Source organism: Rhinatrema bivittatum, chromosome 1 (genome assembly GCF_901001135.1).
Source record: "Rhinatrema bivittatum chromosome 1, aRhiBiv1.1, whole genome shotgun sequence".
Classification (NCBI taxonomy): Eukaryota; Metazoa; Chordata; class Amphibia; order Gymnophiona; family Rhinatrematidae; genus Rhinatrema; species Rhinatrema bivittatum.
The window spans coordinates 149,435,974-149,453,664 of NC_042615.1; the positions used below are offsets into that span (position 1 = coordinate 149,435,974).

Genomic DNA, 17,691 nt, shown 5'->3' on the forward strand with positions numbered 1-17,691 from the left:
TTAAGGCTTTTCTCCCATTCTGTGTCTATGGGAAAAATGCTTAGTGAATCAGACCCAGGGGACTTCAGTTGCTTGAATAAACAAGCCCACAACTTTTTTCTCCTTATATGCCTGCAAGGGAATTCCTGTCCTCCCAAGTTGCTTGGACTTCTACTTCTTTGAGGAATGATAGTTGTCCTTTTATTTTCTCCTCCTTGCTAATATAATAGACTCAAAGATTTGTTTAAAACGGTTTTAGATATAGTATCTTGTGAAATGAGATAATGGAAAATAGTCTCACTGACTGTTCATCAGATATGTACAGCATACACTATAATATTCCTTGCATTTCTGGTTGTGCCATAGGCAATTGTAAAATCCAGCTTTAACCATGAATAATGATGTCATCATTTGTTGTCCAACTTAAAACTGTTATAATGGACTGCAGTACTTTAATTTTGGCATTAGAAGAACATTTATTTTACTGCTAAGGTGTGATCTGAATAATAGAAGTCAATTTTTAATTGACTTCTAATTGACTTTTAATAGTCTTTTTTAATTTGGCAGGTTTTATTTACCTTGGTCATTCTTTTGTTATCTCATTGTTAATCTCTCTTTTGCCTCCTCTACATTCCAAGTTGCATTTTATCCCTGTTTTATTGTAACTGCTACCTTATTCTTCTATCACATGTTAATGTTTTTTAAGTTATTAAGTATTTATTCTGTTGTCACACCTTGTTATTTGTAAACCGGCATGATGCGACTCCCATCGCGAATGCCGGTATATAAGAAATTTAAATAAATAAATAAATAAATAAATAAAATAAGTGTAGTAATGTGTGCTTTGGTCCCAAGCTCAAGTCCCCAGAAGTAGGGAAGCTGCCTTTTAAATAAGTATCTGTTTAATCATAGGAAAGAAAACATAAAGCCTAGCTCTCTGTATTCTCTGAATATACATACATGAGGCGTCCAGTTTTCTTTGATTCCATGACAATTGCCATAGAATTTCCCCCTTGCCGCAGAACTACAAGGAACTGGGCTGCTTGTTTCCTAATGTCACCTCTCCTCTTCCTTTTCCTCGCTGTCCTCCCACAATGCGGTCTACATCCTTCTTCCCAACTCCCCTGTTGCTAGCTGCTTCTCCGCCCCATCACTGGCATTGGCTCCATCAGGTACGGCTGCTGCTGCTGCTGCTACTGTTTAGTTTCTTTCACACAGGACAACAACTGACTCTTTTTGCTCCCCACCCCCACCCCAAATATGGGGAAAGATATGACATTAGCCAGTGGGTGCAATTTAGAACATGTCAGAGCTGGGCCCAGAGCACTAGGGGCACTCTATGCAAAGCTCATAGATGCTGCTGAATGACAACTGAGGAGGAGTCACAGAGATAGTGGAGAGGCCTGCTGTTGCTTGGGACCAGGCAGACTTCAACAGACTGGCTCCCACCCCTGCACTAATGCTCCTTCCAAGGATGATCTCACACAGACAGGAATGTATGGATCAACAACCCAAGGCCATGCAGGTTGAAATCTGCCTGGTCCCAAGCAACAGAAGGCCTCATCACTGTCTGCTCTTGGGCAATAGGGATTCTCTGTCCTCTACACCTCTGTGTCTCCTCTTCAATTGTCACACAGCAGCCTCTATGAGCTCTACAGAGAGGCCACTTTCTGGAATCACATAATGTTCTAGCAGGCTGCAAATAAACTGATGTGCATATTCATTAGGCTGGATAATGGACAAGTGATGCAGCTACAGTTAGCAGCAGAACCTGTCCCCTATAATCAACCGGATAAAAGAGCCACCTCATCTATGCACCCAAAACTTATGCAGATACATAAGGAAGATGATCTGTAGGCCTAACCTACCAGTGTGTAAATATTGCAGAGAAAGCCTCAATTGATGCAGCCTTGTGTGGCAGGCTGTCTTTTTACCAGGAAATCTTCACCAATTAAGCGGGTAAGTAGGCCTCTGTCTAGAAAAGCAGCTGCTAGAATTCTCACAAACACTAGAAAATTTGATCATATCACACCCATTTTGAAAGAACTCCACTGGTTACCAATTTCTTTTCGAATACAGTTTAAAATATTGACACTAATACATAAAACATTATACAATGAAAGAATTGAATGGCTTAATGCCGTATTACATTTCCTTACACCACAAAGAAATTTGCGTTCATCAAATAAAGGACTACTATCAATACTGTCTCCCAAATTGGCCCACCTAAACACAATTAGAGAGCAGGCACTTTCCCTAGCAGGACCAAAACTATGGCATTCCATACCAATGGATTTGAGAGCAGAGGCAAATCCTCAGACATTTAAAAAGAAACTAAAGACACTGCTATTTCAGCAAGCATTTTCTGATTGAATAATCCTTCTCTTTTGCTTTGTTTTAGTATTTTATTGAGCATTTTATTTGTATTTTATTAAGTATTTTATGAAGATTGTTTTTATATTTTGATTTATTTATTATGTGTATGTTCTATTTCATTTCTTACTGATATATCTTACTGTATTTGTTTTTCCTCTGTAAACCGATATGTTTTTTCGAACATAAAAGTACCTGGCATTACGGCACCATTTGACCTTCCCCTTCCCTGCCTCCCCAAAATAAGCTGACATCATCTTAAATCTCGCCCCCAAAACACTGCCTCCCCAGCAGCCGAAGCTCTTCTATCCAGGCACCCCTCCCCCCACCAGTAATACAAATAGGCCTATTCCAGGTCCGGTGGAAGATCCTCAGTTACATGAGGGGCGGGGGGGGGGGGGGGTTACACTACAGGCAAATAATGAGTTATATGGCTAGAATGTAGCTGGTTAAGTGGCTGCATGGGTCACATTACTCATTTACAGTGCTCTCTAAATGACAATTGATGATGGACCTCAGAATATATCACGCTATATTATATAAAGAAAGGGGTGTATATACCCACATAGCATGTACACGGCTCAATCTGATACAGACAAGACTCTAGGTTCTCAATGTGTTCCACAGCACCAGAAAACCACACACAATAGTAGCAGGGACTTGTGTTAAGTTCAGCTACATTGCAATACACTGAAAGCTGTATCTACAGATGTGCCACTACCACACTGTACGAGTTATGATTCTGCCCACAACTAGGGCCATGGGCAGCCTCTCACCTTCTTCCAGCAAGCCTGTCTGTCCTCCCGACGCCATCTCCTGTGCCGCCGTGCTTCCTCGTGGCAGGAGCCGCCAACGTTCTTTTTCCACCGTGCGGCCAGGAGGCCGCTGTCACTGTCCTCCGTGGCCTGGGAGCCGCGGCCTGTCTCCCGCAGTCCGGAGACCACCCACGACAAGCTTCCACATGGCGGGTCTTGCCACTGTGCTCCCATGTGGCCGGGAGGCCGCGATGCCGTTTCCATGCGGTCCAGAGGCCGCCATGATTTCTTCGCAGCAGGAGTCACTGACGCCTTCCTCCTGTTCTGCGGCTGGGAGTCTACCCTGAAGCTCCTCTTCGCAGCCTGGTGGCCGCCGCCGGTGTTTCCTCATGGCTGGGGCCGCCCTCCGTTCTCCTTCCTGTGGCAGGAAGCCTCCTCCGACATTGGGCCTGGTTGCGGCCTGGTCCTGCTTCTGTTCCTCTTCACAGCATGGACGCTGCTCTCCAGGGCCCTGCCCCTAGGCATGAGGCCATGCCTTTCTTCAGATCTTAAAGGGCCTGCAGTGGGAGTAGTCCTGCGGTCCCTCCTGATGACTTCATTATGGGAGTTCCTTTTCAGCCCTATAAAAGGGCCCTGCCTTCAATCTTTCGTTGCCTTTGCAAGGAGTCAATCCTCCTTAGGACTTCTCATCTTCTTAACTCCTTCTAGGCACCCTGTTTCTTCGTGGGATCCCGTGTTTTATCTTGGTCTCTCATCTGATCCTGTGTCATCATCATGGTCTCTCGTCTGATCCTGTGCCAGATGTCTGGATGTTCTCCTGATGTCCTCATACCCTGATATTCTTAATCATATCCTCTTTTCTTCGGCAGCGCAAGTCTCCAGAAGACCATCACTTTTAATCCTCAAGCTTCAGGTTCCTAGCTTCGAGTTCTTTTTGCTCCGAGTTGTCACTCCGAGCTTCCTTTCTCCGAGCAATCCGCTCCGAGTTCCTTTCTCCGAGCTTTGGATACTGAGGTTCTGTTTTTAATCCTTTTCCATACCTGGTCTCCGGAGTTCTTTGTGTCTGCTTCGGTCCATACCTGAGACTCTGCCTGAACCTGCTCCGTTCCTGCGTGGCCGTGCCTTGCCTTGACTGGCTGTGGAGGGCACGCCTCGGTGCAGGCCTCATCTGAATCTTCGCCATGATCGGATTTGAAGTTCATTGCTTCACCTGGAGTCTGCTTCGCCATCTGTGTGGTCCGCGACCTGCCTTGTGTAAGGCACACAGTGAGACAGCACTCATTCAGCACTCACCGTCATATTGAACTCTAAGTAACCTGAGTCGATGTCTGAGTTTAGAATCTGCTTCATCTTCAACGTGGTCCACAATCTGCCTTGACTGGCTGTGTAGTGTGCGTGGAGTGGCAGTACTTTTTCAGTATTCTCTTTAATTCTGGACCCTTCACAATCCTGAGTCTTCAACCAACCTGTGTCTATGTCTAAGTCTGTCAAACACTCTGAGTCTTTGTCTGAGTCTGTTCATTTCTGCCCTCAGCTTCTGTCCATCCTGTCGCATCTGCTGTTCCATGCGACAGGTCCGAAAGGGCTATCGAGTGGCCGGAGGGCTACTTCAGAGACCAACATTGTGTTGCTGGGTTTCTCTAATGCATCAGGTTCGGCAGAGGCCAGGGCTCCCTATTTCCAGCCTGCCAGCCTATGCTGGGGCACGTCTCGCCTGCCACGGTGCTTCCCTGGAGCTCCTCTCCGGTTGTGTCGTGGCCCAAGTGTGCACTTCCTCTCTGGGAATGGGACTGCTTCCCAGCACTCCCACAACAGAATGCTTGCATTGCACAAGAGAAGCTAGGGCTATTTGGACTTGGAAGACAGATACTGGGAGCAAGGTGTGGTTTACTTGGGCAGCACAGCAGTAAGGCCACCGAAAGCTTCCTTCCCCTACATTTCCCAACCAGCTGGCACTTTGCCTCATAAGTATATAGGTCTTTGCTTGTGATAGCAGGGGCAGCTCTAAGCCAAATTTAGTATCAACTAGTGAATCCATGGAAGAAAGAGAAGAAGATCCAGGAACAAAGGCAATTGAGGGTCCAGGTGGCAAGAATGCAGGAAAAGATACAAATTCAGATAGTCAGGGAAACAGGAACAGGTGAGGTTCCAAATAGGCAGACATTAATCTATACTCAGAAAAGAACAAGGTCCAGGAAAACAATTGTACCAAAAGTCAACCAGAGCTACAAAAGAGTTTATATGATATAGCAATCATAGCTAACCCTGTTGGTCCCATAGTATAGCAGCTAGGTGAAACAAATAAAAAGAGAGATATGTTGAATCTATTGTAGTAGCAACTTCTTATATTGATGTACTGTGTAGTTGTGATGCTGTATTTGTTAATTAATTATTATGTATACATATTATTAAGCCTATTATAACATGTTGGACGTGGGCTTTGCCTGCAGAAAGGAGTAAAATGACATTACATTAATGCAAAACACATAAGGCACCATGATTTGCATTAACTCATCTATAATGCAAAAACATAAATACCGTACGTCTCCTGAAGGTATAATTAAGTTGTTGCATTAAACTTCAGGGGACCAACATGCGGCAAGATGTGGGCTACAATGTCTCACCCAACCACTGCCTATAAAAAATTAGATTGCAATCATCTCTCCTACTACCTCTGCATCCGATCATGAGTGCTTGGACCCCCTCTTCAACCACCATTCAATTGCTGCTCCCCCCCCCCCCCCCCCTTGCATACAAACCTTAGATCTCCCTTCTGAGTCTATGCCATTTGAAGGCCTCTAATGGAGGCAGAAAGTATTCATCATCCCTTTTGCCCCACCATTGCTAATATTCAAAATGGTGCCTGCTGACTTTCATTGTCTTCTCCCTGTAAGATAAGCCATTGTCATTTTGAATTTTGGCAGCAGTAGGGTAAAAAGGGAGAATAGTTTCCTCTACTCTCAACAAACATTGGAAGCCTTCAGATGGGGTTACTTGGGAAGAGGCAATGATAGCTGCAATTAGCGTCCGTTCTCCAAACCTGTGCACTGCCACAAGTTAGGAAAAAGGACTCTCATTAATTGAGCATCCCTTTTCCTAACCTGACCGCCGGCACACTTTTTTTATTTTTTACTTTTTCTTTTTTAACTTTTGGTTACTCTGACTTAATACTGACATGATATTAAGTCAGAGGATGTACAGAAAAGCAATATTTTCTGCTTTTCTGTACACTTTTATGGGATGCTTAGAAATTAACTTCTGCTCTGGACTGATGTTAATTTCTGAGCGTGAAAATGGGCAGATCGGGCACACATATTTTTTTTTGTATCTGAAGCAAATAGCTAACAGCCTCATCAACGTGCATTTTCATGTGAAGAGTGCTGTTAGTTTCGGGGAGGGGGGGTTGGACACACGTTTTGCACGCATTAAACCTCATATGGTATAAGGGTTGTGGATGTGCATCCAAAACGCGCATCCAATCATGGGTTAAAAAGTGTGCTCAGCTGAGCGCACTGTATTTTATCGGCCTGATTATCAGCCAATTTTACCATAGTTTAGTACATTGGCAATGTTGGTAAAAATAAACTTAATTTATGAATTTTTGTAGATTACTTACATGATTTTTTTCTTTAAAAGGGGTAACAACTGTGCTGACAATGACAACACTGAGCATCAGTGCTCGAAACTCTCTTCCAAAAGTCGCTTATGCAACAGCTATGGACTGGTTTATTGCTGTCTGTTATGCCTTCGTATTTTCTGCCTTGATAGAATTTGCAACTGTTAATTACTTCACAAAGCGAGGATGGGCCTGGGATGGAAAAAGTGTAGTAAATGATAAGGTAAGTAATAGCAAAATTATTACATTTTAAATTTTAGTACTATAAATACTTAATCACTGGATTGATTATATACCATTTATTCTTCAACTGCTGTACTCCTTTGGTTTTAATACTGTGTCAGATGACATTTTAGTGGGAGAAAATGACATGGGAAGTCTTTGTTCAAATGTTTATAGTCTGCCTAAGAAAATCATTGTTCTGGAATCCTTTCATGAGATATTTCTTGATCAATTGTTAGAGAAACACATTTTTGCAGATGCAACACTGGACCTGGTATTAACAAATGGAGGTAGTGTCACTTAGTTAATGGTGAAAGACAATATGAGGTCCAGCACTCACCATGCCTTGGGGCAGATGCAATAAATTTGCATAGAAAGAGGGTGCTGAACAGTCAGCGCCTGTTTCTTTAACATACCCCAGGCGTCCTCAAGGGGGGCACCATGCAATATTTAAATTAATGGAGCACGTTAGCAACGAAGTGCTAAGGGTGCTTGCGTGCCCATAGTGCCTCCTTGCTAACGAGAATCTGATCGGCGTCGGCGATCCACTGGTTAGGAAAACCGATACTGTGTTTATCGGCGTCAGTTTCCTAAACACCGCATAGCTGCACAGCCAGGGGGGGTCAGGAAACGGACGCGTGTCATTCAAACGTCTGTTTCCTGCACCCGACTGCAAGTGTTTTTTTTTTTTTCTATTTTTTAACTTTGTTTAATTTTGTTCTTCCTCCTACTTAATGCTCCAGGCAGGCATTAATTGCTGAGCGCTAAATGTGCATCCTAGACACACATTTTTTTTTTTTTTTGCATCAGGAGTGAATGCTAATAGCCTCAGTCACATGCAGTTGCATGTGATTAGCACTATTAGACTCACTCCAAGTCAGAAGTACGATGAATAGGTGCTAATTCCTTTATTGCATTAGCGGATTCATTAGTGCCTATTCAACCTGCGTCCCACTGCATGTTAGACAATGCGCTCGGCTGAGTACACTGTATTGCATCAGTATAAACCCAAGAAAAGAAACAAAGACTGCTAAATGAAGAGGCCTAGATTTCAGAAAGGCTGATGTCAAGAAAATAAATGATCATATTAAGTAAAACTTGTCCAAAATAGGAGATTTAGAAAGTACAGTAGACATATAGACAGCAATGAAAAGTATTGAAATATTGCCAAATATTTCTGTCACAAAATACTACCTGGACTATATGCCTTCAAACAAAGAAGAACATAAGAACATAAGAACATTTCATACTGGGTCAGACCAAGGGTCCATCAAGCCCAGCATCTTGTTTCCAACAGTGGCCAATCCAGGCCATAAGAACCTGGCAAGTACCCAAAAACTAAGTCTATTCCATGTTACCGTTCCTAGTAATAGCAGTGGCTATTTTCCAAGTCAACTTAATTAATAACAGGTAATGGACTTCTCCTCCAAAAACTTATCCAATCCTTTTTTAAACTCAGCTATATTAACTGCACTAACCACATCCTCTGGCAACAAATTCCAGAGTTTAATTGTGCGTTGAGTAGAAAAGAACTTTCTCTGATTAGTTTTAAAAGTGCCACATGCTAACTTCATGGAGTGCCCCCTAGTCTTTCTATTATCCGAAAGAGTAAATAACCGATTCACATCTACCCATTCTAGACCTCTCATGATTTTAAACACCTCTATCATATCCCCCCTCAGTCACCTCTTCTCCAAGCTGAAAAGTCCTAACCTCTTTAGTCTTTCCTCATAGGGGAGCTGTTCCATTCCCCTTATCATTTTGGTAGCCCTTCTCTGTACCTTCTTCATCGCAATTATATCTTTTTTGAGATGCGGTGACCAGAATTGTACACAGTATTCAAGGTGCGGTCTCACCATGGAGCAATACAGAGGCATTAAGATATTTTCCGTTTTATTCACCATTCCCTTTCTAATAATTCCCAACATTCGGTTTGCTTTTTTGATTGCCGCAGCACACTGAACCGACGAGTTCAATGTGTTATCCACTATGACGCCTAGATCTCTTTCTTGGGTTGTAGCACCTAATATGGAACTGTGTAACTATAGCATGGGTTATTTTTCCCTATATGCATCAACTTGCACTTATCCACATTAAATTTCATCTGCCATTTTGATGCCCAATTTTCCAGTCTCACAAGGTCTTCCTGCAATTTATCACAATCTGCTTGTGATTTAACTACTCTGAACAATTTTGTATCATCTGCAAATTTAATTATCTCACTTGTCATATTTCTTTCCAGATCATTTATAAATATATTGAAAAGTAAGTGTCCCTGAGTGCCTCAGGGATCTGTATTGCTCCCTTCCACTGAGAAAATTGTCCATTTAATTCTACTCTCTGTTTCCTGTCTTTTAGCCAGTTTGCAATCCACGAAAGGACATCACCACCTATCCCATGCCTTTATACTTTTCCTAGAAGCCTTTCATGAGGAACTTTGTCAAACACCTTCTGAAAATCCAAGTATACTACATCTACCGGTTCACCTTTATCCACATGTTTATTAACTCCTTCAAAAAAGTGAAGCAGATTTGTGAGGCAAGACTTGCCCTGGGTAAAGCCATGCTGACTTTGTTCCATTAAACCATGTCTTTCTATATGTTCTGTGATTTTGATCTTTAGAACACTTTCCACTATTTTTCCTGGCTTTGAAGTCAGGCTAACTGGTCTGTAGTTTCCCAGACTCCCCCTGGAGCCCTTTTTAAATATTGGGGTTATATTTGCTATCCTCCAGTCTTCAGGTACAATGGATGATTTTAATGATAGGTTACAAATTTTTACTAATAGGTCTGAAATTTCATTTTTTAAGTTCCTTTAGAACCCCTGGGTGTATACCATCCGGTCCAGGTGATTTCCTACTCTTCATTTTGTCAATCAGGTCTACCACATCTTCTAGGTTCACCATGATTTGATTTAATCCATCTGAATCATTACCCATGAAAACCTTCTCCAGTACGAGTACCTCCCCAATATCCTCTTCAGTAAACACTGAAGCAAAGAAATCATGTAATCTTTCCATGATGGCCTTATCTTCTCTAAGTGCCCCTTTAACCACTTGATCATCTAACGGTCCAACTGACTCCCTCACAGGCTTTCTGCTTTGGATATATTTTAAAAAGTTTTTACTGTGAGTTTTTGCCTCTACGGCCAACTTCTTTTCAAATTCTCTCTTAGCCTGTCTTATCAATGTCTTGCATTTAACTTGCCAATGTTTATGCATTATCCTATTTTCTTCTGTTGGATCCTTCTTCCAATTTCTGAATGAAGATTTTTTGGCTAAAATAGCTTCTTTCACCTCCTTTTTTATCCATGCCGGTAATCATTTTGCCTTCTTTCCACCTTTCTTAATGTGTGGAATACATCTGGACTGTGCTTCTAGAATGGTATTTTTTAAGAATGACCATGCCTCTTGCACACTTTTTACTTTTGTAACTGCTCCTGTTCTAGATTTTCTAGGGAGTTAGCAATCTGTTCTGGATTTGCTAGGGAGTTAGCAATCTGTTCTGAATCTGATGCTTGATGGGAGGAGTAATCAGATGGTAGTTAGTAATCCGTTCGGGATTTGTAGTTATATATGAGAGTTGAGGGTGGATCCTTGGACCAGTGATAGATGACCACGCCCCCGGGGAATGATCCTGAGCGGGACCACCGGTCAGCTTAGAGATAGGAGACAAACACACGCTAGTTCTTTAGTAGACAGTATACTGAACACCAGAGATGGCAGTAGTGAGCTGGTAAGCCCGGCTGGGCTGTAGTCCCTCAGATATTGGAACAGTGATCCCTGGAGGCTGTGCTGAAGAGAGACTGAGATATAGTGAGTAGGCAGGGTATGCACATGGTAACACTCACACAATGTCCCAATGAAGCCCATGAGCTGGAAAGTATAGGCCATCGAGGAGCGAGTCCCTGGTTCCAGGGAATGCTCAGAGAGAATGATGGTAACTCACTGATGTAGCTGATATAGTTGGTAGTAGGGATGTGAATCGTTTTTTGATGATTTAAAACAATCGTCAGATAAATTTTAAATCGTCAAAAATCGTTAGAGCCGCGATACAATAACAATTCCCCCGATTTATTGTCAAAAAATCGTAAATCAGGGGAGGGGGAGGGCGGGAAAACTGGCACACCAAAACAACCCTAAAACCCACCCTGACCCTTTAAAACAAATCCCCCACCCTCTCGAACCCCCCCAAAAATGTTTTAAATTACCTGGGGTCCAGTGGGGGGTCCCGGCGCGATCTCCCGCGATCTCCCGCTCTCGGGCCACGGCTGCATTAATAGAAATGGCGCCGGTGGCCCTTTGCCCTTACCATATGACAGGGCAAAGGTAGCGCCGGCGCCATTTCGGTTCCTGTCACCCGACATCACGAGTGCAGGAGATCGCTCCCGGACCACCGCTGGACCCCCAGGGACTTTTGGCCAGCTTGGGGGGGGGGCCTCCTGACCTCCACAAGACTTGCCAAAAGTCCAGCGGGGGTCCGGGAGCGATGTCCTCACTATGTCATACGGGTCGTATGACATAGTGAGGGCAAAGGTAGCGCCGGCACCATTTTGAATATTGGCAATATGGCGCGAGTGCAGGAGGTCGCTCCCGGACCCCCGCTGGACTTTTGGCAAGTCTTGTGGGGGTCAGGAGGCCCCCCCCCAAGCTGGCCAAAAGTCCCTGGCGGTCCAGCGGGGGTCCGGGAGCGATCTCCTGCACTCGTGACGTCAGGTGACAGGAACCAAAATGGCGCCGGCGCTACCTTTGCCCTGTCATATAGTAAGGGCAAAGGGCCACCGGCGCCATTTCTATTAACGCAGCCGTGGCCCGAGAGTGGGAGATCGTGGGAGATCACGACGGGACCCCCCCACTGGACCCCAGGTAATTTAAAACATTTTTGGGGGGTTCGGGAGGGTGGGGGATTTGTTTTAAAGGGTCGGGGTGGGTTTTAGGGTTGTTTTGGTGTGCCGGTTTTCCTGCCCTCCCCCAATTTACGATTTTTTACGATTTAAAAAAAAAAAAACCATGACGATCAGATTTCCCTGCCCCCCCCAGCCAAAAACGATCGTTAAGACGATCGATCATACGATTCACATCCCTAGTTGGTAGTGAAGACTTCCAGGCAGAGGAGTATATGAAGCAAGTCTGGGATGAGGGCCCTCAAGGAGCGAGTACCAGTTCCAGACTGTCACCTGAAAAAAACAAGGAGAGAGCGAGGCCCCCGAGGAGCAGGTACCTCTGATAAGTCCGAGGAGGCAGAGTAGCTTAGATAGCAAAACCCCTGCTAACTCCATGTGTTAGAAAATTCCAAGACCTTAAATATCCATCATGGGTAATGTCATCTTCGGGGGACGCCCCCCAGGTTCGCGCTAATGCCGGTACTTCAATCGGGGCCACGCCGCACATGCGCGCCCCTAGGCCTCCAGGAAACATGGCGATTGCAGCATCGAGCCGGTCCGGGAACACTCGAGGAGAAGTGGCAGGAGAACACTACGGTAGCCAGTCTTCCCGCAGACGGAGAGGGAGGTGCCAGAGAAGTAAGGAGGGCGGAGAGAGGTCGTCGGGCACCAACGGACACAACAGCTCCTTTCAGTTTTTTCTAACAATTTTTCTCATTTTATCAAAGTTTCCCTTTTGAAAGTTTAGCACGAGAGCCGTGGAATTGCATACTGTTCCTCTTCCAGTCATAAATTCAAATTTGATCATATTATGATCACTATTGCCAAGCGGCCCCACCACCGTTACCTCTCTCACTAAATCCTGTGCTCCACTGAGAATTAGATCTAAAATTGCTCCCTCTCTCTTCGGTTCCTGAACCAATTGCTCCATAAAGCTATCATTTATTCCATCCAGGAACGTTATCTCTCTAGCGTGTCCCGATGATACATTTATCCAGTCTATATTGGGGTAATTGAAGTCTCCCATTATTACTGCACTACCAATTTGGTTAGCTTCCCTAATTTCTCTTAGCATTTCACTGTCCATCTCACCATCTTGACCAGGTGGACGGTAAAATTTCAAGTTTGGCACCAACATTTGCCCTTAACTTATAGCTTATGACTTATTTTATTTATTTTTCTTTTTCTTTTAAAAGAAAAATAAATTATTAGCTTTCGCTAAGTAACCATTTAATAGCTACACAGTATAAGCAATCGTTTAGGCTATACTGACGGTGACAAAAATTAAGAGGTGTGCACACATGAAAAAATACATTTTTTAAAAGAAAAAGAAATAAAAATAAGTCATAAGCTATAAGTTAAGGGCATATTAACAAAAAAGTCGAGCACCTAAATTAAGGTACCTAAATTAGGTGGCTCAGGGGGTCATTCATCAAATCACATTAGGGTGTTATTGTGGGCATTAGGGATAACACCATAACGCATGTGATAAATATCGCATTGCGAAATGCGTATGCAAATTTGAAAAATGTATTCAAGTATGAGGAGTTTGGGCAGAGTAAATGGAAATAAAGACTGTTTAACATTGCTTGTGATACCATAACACACGCTAATGTGGGATTTAACACAAATCCCACTTTGAGAGAGAGAGTGCCTCTGTGGAGGTCCACTGATTTCCGCATTTTTTATGCCACTGTAAGAGTAGATTTGTACCATGTTCTTTCACCTTCTAGCCTTCCAAATCACAAAAACTTTTCACTGAAGATAACCATGCTGTTCGTATGTATGACTGTGCATGTTAAACTGCCCCGTAAAACCCAACTCACCCCCACAAACCTCACCCCGAGTTACTAGTTTCCCTTCTTACAGTGGTATTAATAGTTAACTTTTTTGTGAACCTCTACACAGGCTTTCTCTCATCTAATAGCTATCTGGTACCTGGAAAATTACCCTAGCCATGCCCTTTTTTTTTTTTTTTTTCATGGGCGGGGGGGGGGGGGGGTGATCATGAGCAGGTGGCTGCATTGTGGCAGTGCATTTTCATCCGCCGCATTTTCAGCCATGCTGCACATGATCGCCCCCTATAGCTTCAGTAGAAAAGGTGTAGGTATTTCTGGTGCTACTTCCGGCAATAATGTGCAAAACATTATTGCATGCAGCACTACCAGCACCTCATTACTCCAAACCCTACCCAAACTCCTCTTTTTTTATTTAAATTTGAAATTTAAATGTTCAATTCGTGATGCAGTATTTAACACATGTGTTACTGTGGTATTTTCAATAGTGTGACTGCAGGGCCGGTGCTAGCTTTTTTGCTGCCCTGTGCGAAAAATTACTGTGCTGCCCCCCCCCCCCCCCCCCGATTCTTTTATTGTCTGTCCTGAGCCCATCAAATAAAGCCCAGCTCCATCCTGCAATCTATATTTTTTAAAAACTGACATGCCCTCCCACCCCAGAACCCATGGATAGGGAAGGGTATTAGGTACCCTAGGCAAATCTTACATTTGCCTAGGGTACCTAATACACAAGCCACCCCACACACACATCCTTTACAGACACACACAATCAAATTATGCATTTATAATAAATTTTACATGTAAAAAGAATATTCTAAAGTACAGTCTGCTGAGGCAAAAATAATACTTATAACAATCATATTATATTTACATACATTCCTGTGGTGCCTACCAGAACATTCTGCAAAAAAGACACTTGGAACACCTATGGAATTAGAATTTTTGTAATTCGTATTGTGTGTGAGCTTGGCCCTCAGAAAGCCATAACAAACAGAATTATCATTATAATATAGTAAACCTCCCATACCAAAACAACCCTAACAACCTTATATATGAAAAGGCAACACGGCAACACTGCACATATTACACCAGGCCCTAGAACACTAATAAAACTTTTATTAGAAACCCAGGCTGCTATAGATCCTTACACAGAAATTACATGCCAGCAAAATACCTCACCTCGGTCACTTATGCAGAACACAGACAGACCCTCACCAAACACAGAATAAAGAGATCAGACAGTATAAACAGAAACCTGCTGAGAAGAACTGAACTGGAACCCACAACAAGCCAGCCTCTACATGCAGAGCAACAATGGAAAAACAGAATCATTCAAGAGCGTTCTCAACTGCTCTCTGCTTAAGGGGAACTTGCCATCTTGTCCAAACAAATCCTTCGAGCACCGTCCTACACATGTTGAGGGCCTACCATATTCCCTGGGTGTGGGCTCACTAATGGGTTTCTATGGAGGACAGACTGCAGAGCTGCCACAGACATTCGCATGCACAGCATGAGGTACGGCTTCTTTTGCTGATTTGTTTGGACAAGATAGTGCATTCCCCTGAAGCAGAGAGCAGTTGAGCACACTCTCGAAAAGCTGTTGGCTGAACATCTCTCTTATTAAAAAAAATAGCTAAGTGATTTTTGGATATAACAGATATAAAAGTTTTTGATTTGCAACAAAAAAATATATAAAAAGTGTTGGATTTTACATAACACAATTCCCATGATGATAGTGTTTCCCCGCAGCATTTTCGGCTGTTGAGAGGCAAGTTTTGAGGAATTGTATTTATGATCGTGTATTATAAGACTTTGGTGATGTATTTTTTTGTATGTTATTTGAACATTTACAGCTTGCCCTTTGGATGATTTGTGAGTAGTTCTATCACCAGTTAAAGAGCCAGTGTACACTAGGTTTTATAACAGCATACCTATTTGCAACTTATGTGCATCTAGTCTTCATCTTACTGCCATGCCTACAGGTATAGAGAGAGTTGGTTTTGCTTCAATGACATGTAGGGAAATGTGATTGAATGGCAGCATGTACATACTTCAAAAGCAGGGCAGGATTTAGGTGTCCACAAAATTGGAGCTAGGTGCCAACATTACTGCACACATCACACAGGTGTGAGTTCACACCTTCTATTACAGCCTTGCTGAAAGCAACTGTGCTACCTGGTGCAGGTTTAATTATGTGCACAGTTCCTTCCAAGCTAGTATTCCTCTTTATCATTGCATGCACCCCTACAACCATGCACCCTACTACACCAAGCTAGGCATTTTAGAAATATTTATGTGGAAAAGGTGAGGGCCTTGCCTGTCGTGATGCCATGTAGATGGTGTTGCCTTCTCAGGAACCCAACGAGAGGATGAATAAGAACATAAGAAATTGCCATGCTGGGTCAGACCAAGGGTCCATCAAGCCCAGCATCCTGTTTCCAACAGAGGCCAAACCAGGCCACAAGAACCTGGCAATTACTCAAACACTAAGAAGTTCCCATGCTACTGATGCAATTAATAGCAGTGGCTATTCCCTAAGTAAACTTCATTAATAGCCGATTATGGACGTCTCCTCCAAGAACTTATCCAAACCTTTTTTGAATCCAGCTACACCAACTGCACTAACCACATCCTCTGGCAACAAATTCCAGAGCTTTATTGTTCATTGAGTAAAAAAGAATTTTCTCCGATTAGTCTTAAATGTGCTACTTGCTAACATCATGGAATGCCCCCTAGTCCTTCTATTATTCGAAAGTGTAAATAACCGATTCACATCTACTCATTCAAGACCTCTCACGTCCAGTTCAGTGAAGGCAGGATTGAGAATCTGATACTGTCCTGCCTTCACTTGTAATTTCCTCTGACCTGTGACATGTCACCATGACAGTATAGTTTATAACCACTCTTACCACAGCCACATCTATCCTCATCTAACGTTCACATCATACAGGCCAAGGGTTTACATGTGTGTTAACCTCCTGCCTTTAAATGTCCTGTCACACATAGCCTCACTCTGATCTGGAGATGTCATATTGCTGCAAGGTCATAGTGTGTTATGCGTTACAGATAGTCATGTGGTGCAGCAGTATGCACATATGTATGTACCCTGAAGATATGCACATTCTTCACCTTTATTTATTTTATTTATTTAAAAATGTTTATATACTGCCTTTACAATTCAAAGAATTAATCAAAACGGTTCACAATAAACATACACAAAGTAAAATTAAATAAACTAAAAAATCAAATTAATTTAAAAATTAACTAAGACACACCATAACGACTAAAAAAGTAGGCCCAACAATAAACAAAATACTGTCATAAGATTGAATTGTGTGACTAAAATGTGCTAGGGGTTAATGTAAGTAATGAAGGATTGTAGTAGAGTTTCATTAACTTTAGGAGGTGGACAATGAACTATAAGTTTTCTGAAATAAATACGTTTTTAATGTTTTCTTAAATTGTTGTGAAGAAGATATGATGGAGAGAGTCGGGAAGTGCGTTCCAAAGTATAGGGCCAGCTACTGAAAAAGCCCTTTTCCTAGTTATTTCAAGTCTAGCCAACTTAATAGTGGGTACGTCTAGGAGGTTTTTTGAAAGTGATCTGAGTTGTCTGGCTGGTACATAAATATGAAGGTTAGAACAAAGCCATGTTGATGTTGCATTATAACTTTAACTTATTCCTACTACATGTTACACTGCAGTTGTGATCTCTGAGCCCCGTTAAAGCACTTTGACTGAGCACTGCTATCCAAAATACTTTGCATATAGTTGCATAACCAACATCACTGCACACATTTCCATTCTTTCATGGTTGTATGCCATTAGTGATGTGCATACGTGGGACAACATCTGTGGACTGCTGAACAGCTGCTATGCTCTAGGCCAGGGGTCAGGAACCTTTTTGGCTGAGAGAGCCATAAACGCCACATATTTTAAAATGTAATTCCATGAGAGCCATACAATATGTTTAAAACTAAATACAAGTAAATGTGTGCATTTTATGTAAGATCCCACTTTTAATGTACAATAAGTCTCTGAAAATATTACACCAGGCCTTAAGACACCA

The 17,691-nt window shown here is 42.8% G+C and overlaps 1 protein-coding gene and 1 long non-coding RNA gene across 2 annotated transcripts in view; one reads left to right on the forward strand and one right to left on the reverse strand.

The window, feature by feature from the left end:
- GABRA2 (gamma-aminobutyric acid type A receptor alpha2 subunit) overlaps positions 1-17,691 on the forward strand; it is a 211,221-nt gene that overhangs the window by 177,390 nt on the left and 16,140 nt on the right. The window contains exon 9 of the mRNA XM_029588398.1: positions 6,744-6,946. Within this exon, the coding sequence (XP_029444258.1) occupies positions 6,744-6,946 (203 nt within the window). The remainder of the gene's footprint in view (positions 1-6,743; positions 6,947-17,691) is intronic.
- Positions 1-17,691, reverse strand: part of LOC115084077 — a 55,065-nt gene that overhangs the window by 4,073 nt on the left and 33,301 nt on the right. The window contains exon 2 of the long non-coding RNA XR_003854466.1: positions 6,724-6,915. This is a non-coding gene — a long non-coding RNA (uncharacterized LOC115084077). The remainder of the gene's footprint in view (positions 1-6,723; positions 6,916-17,691) is intronic.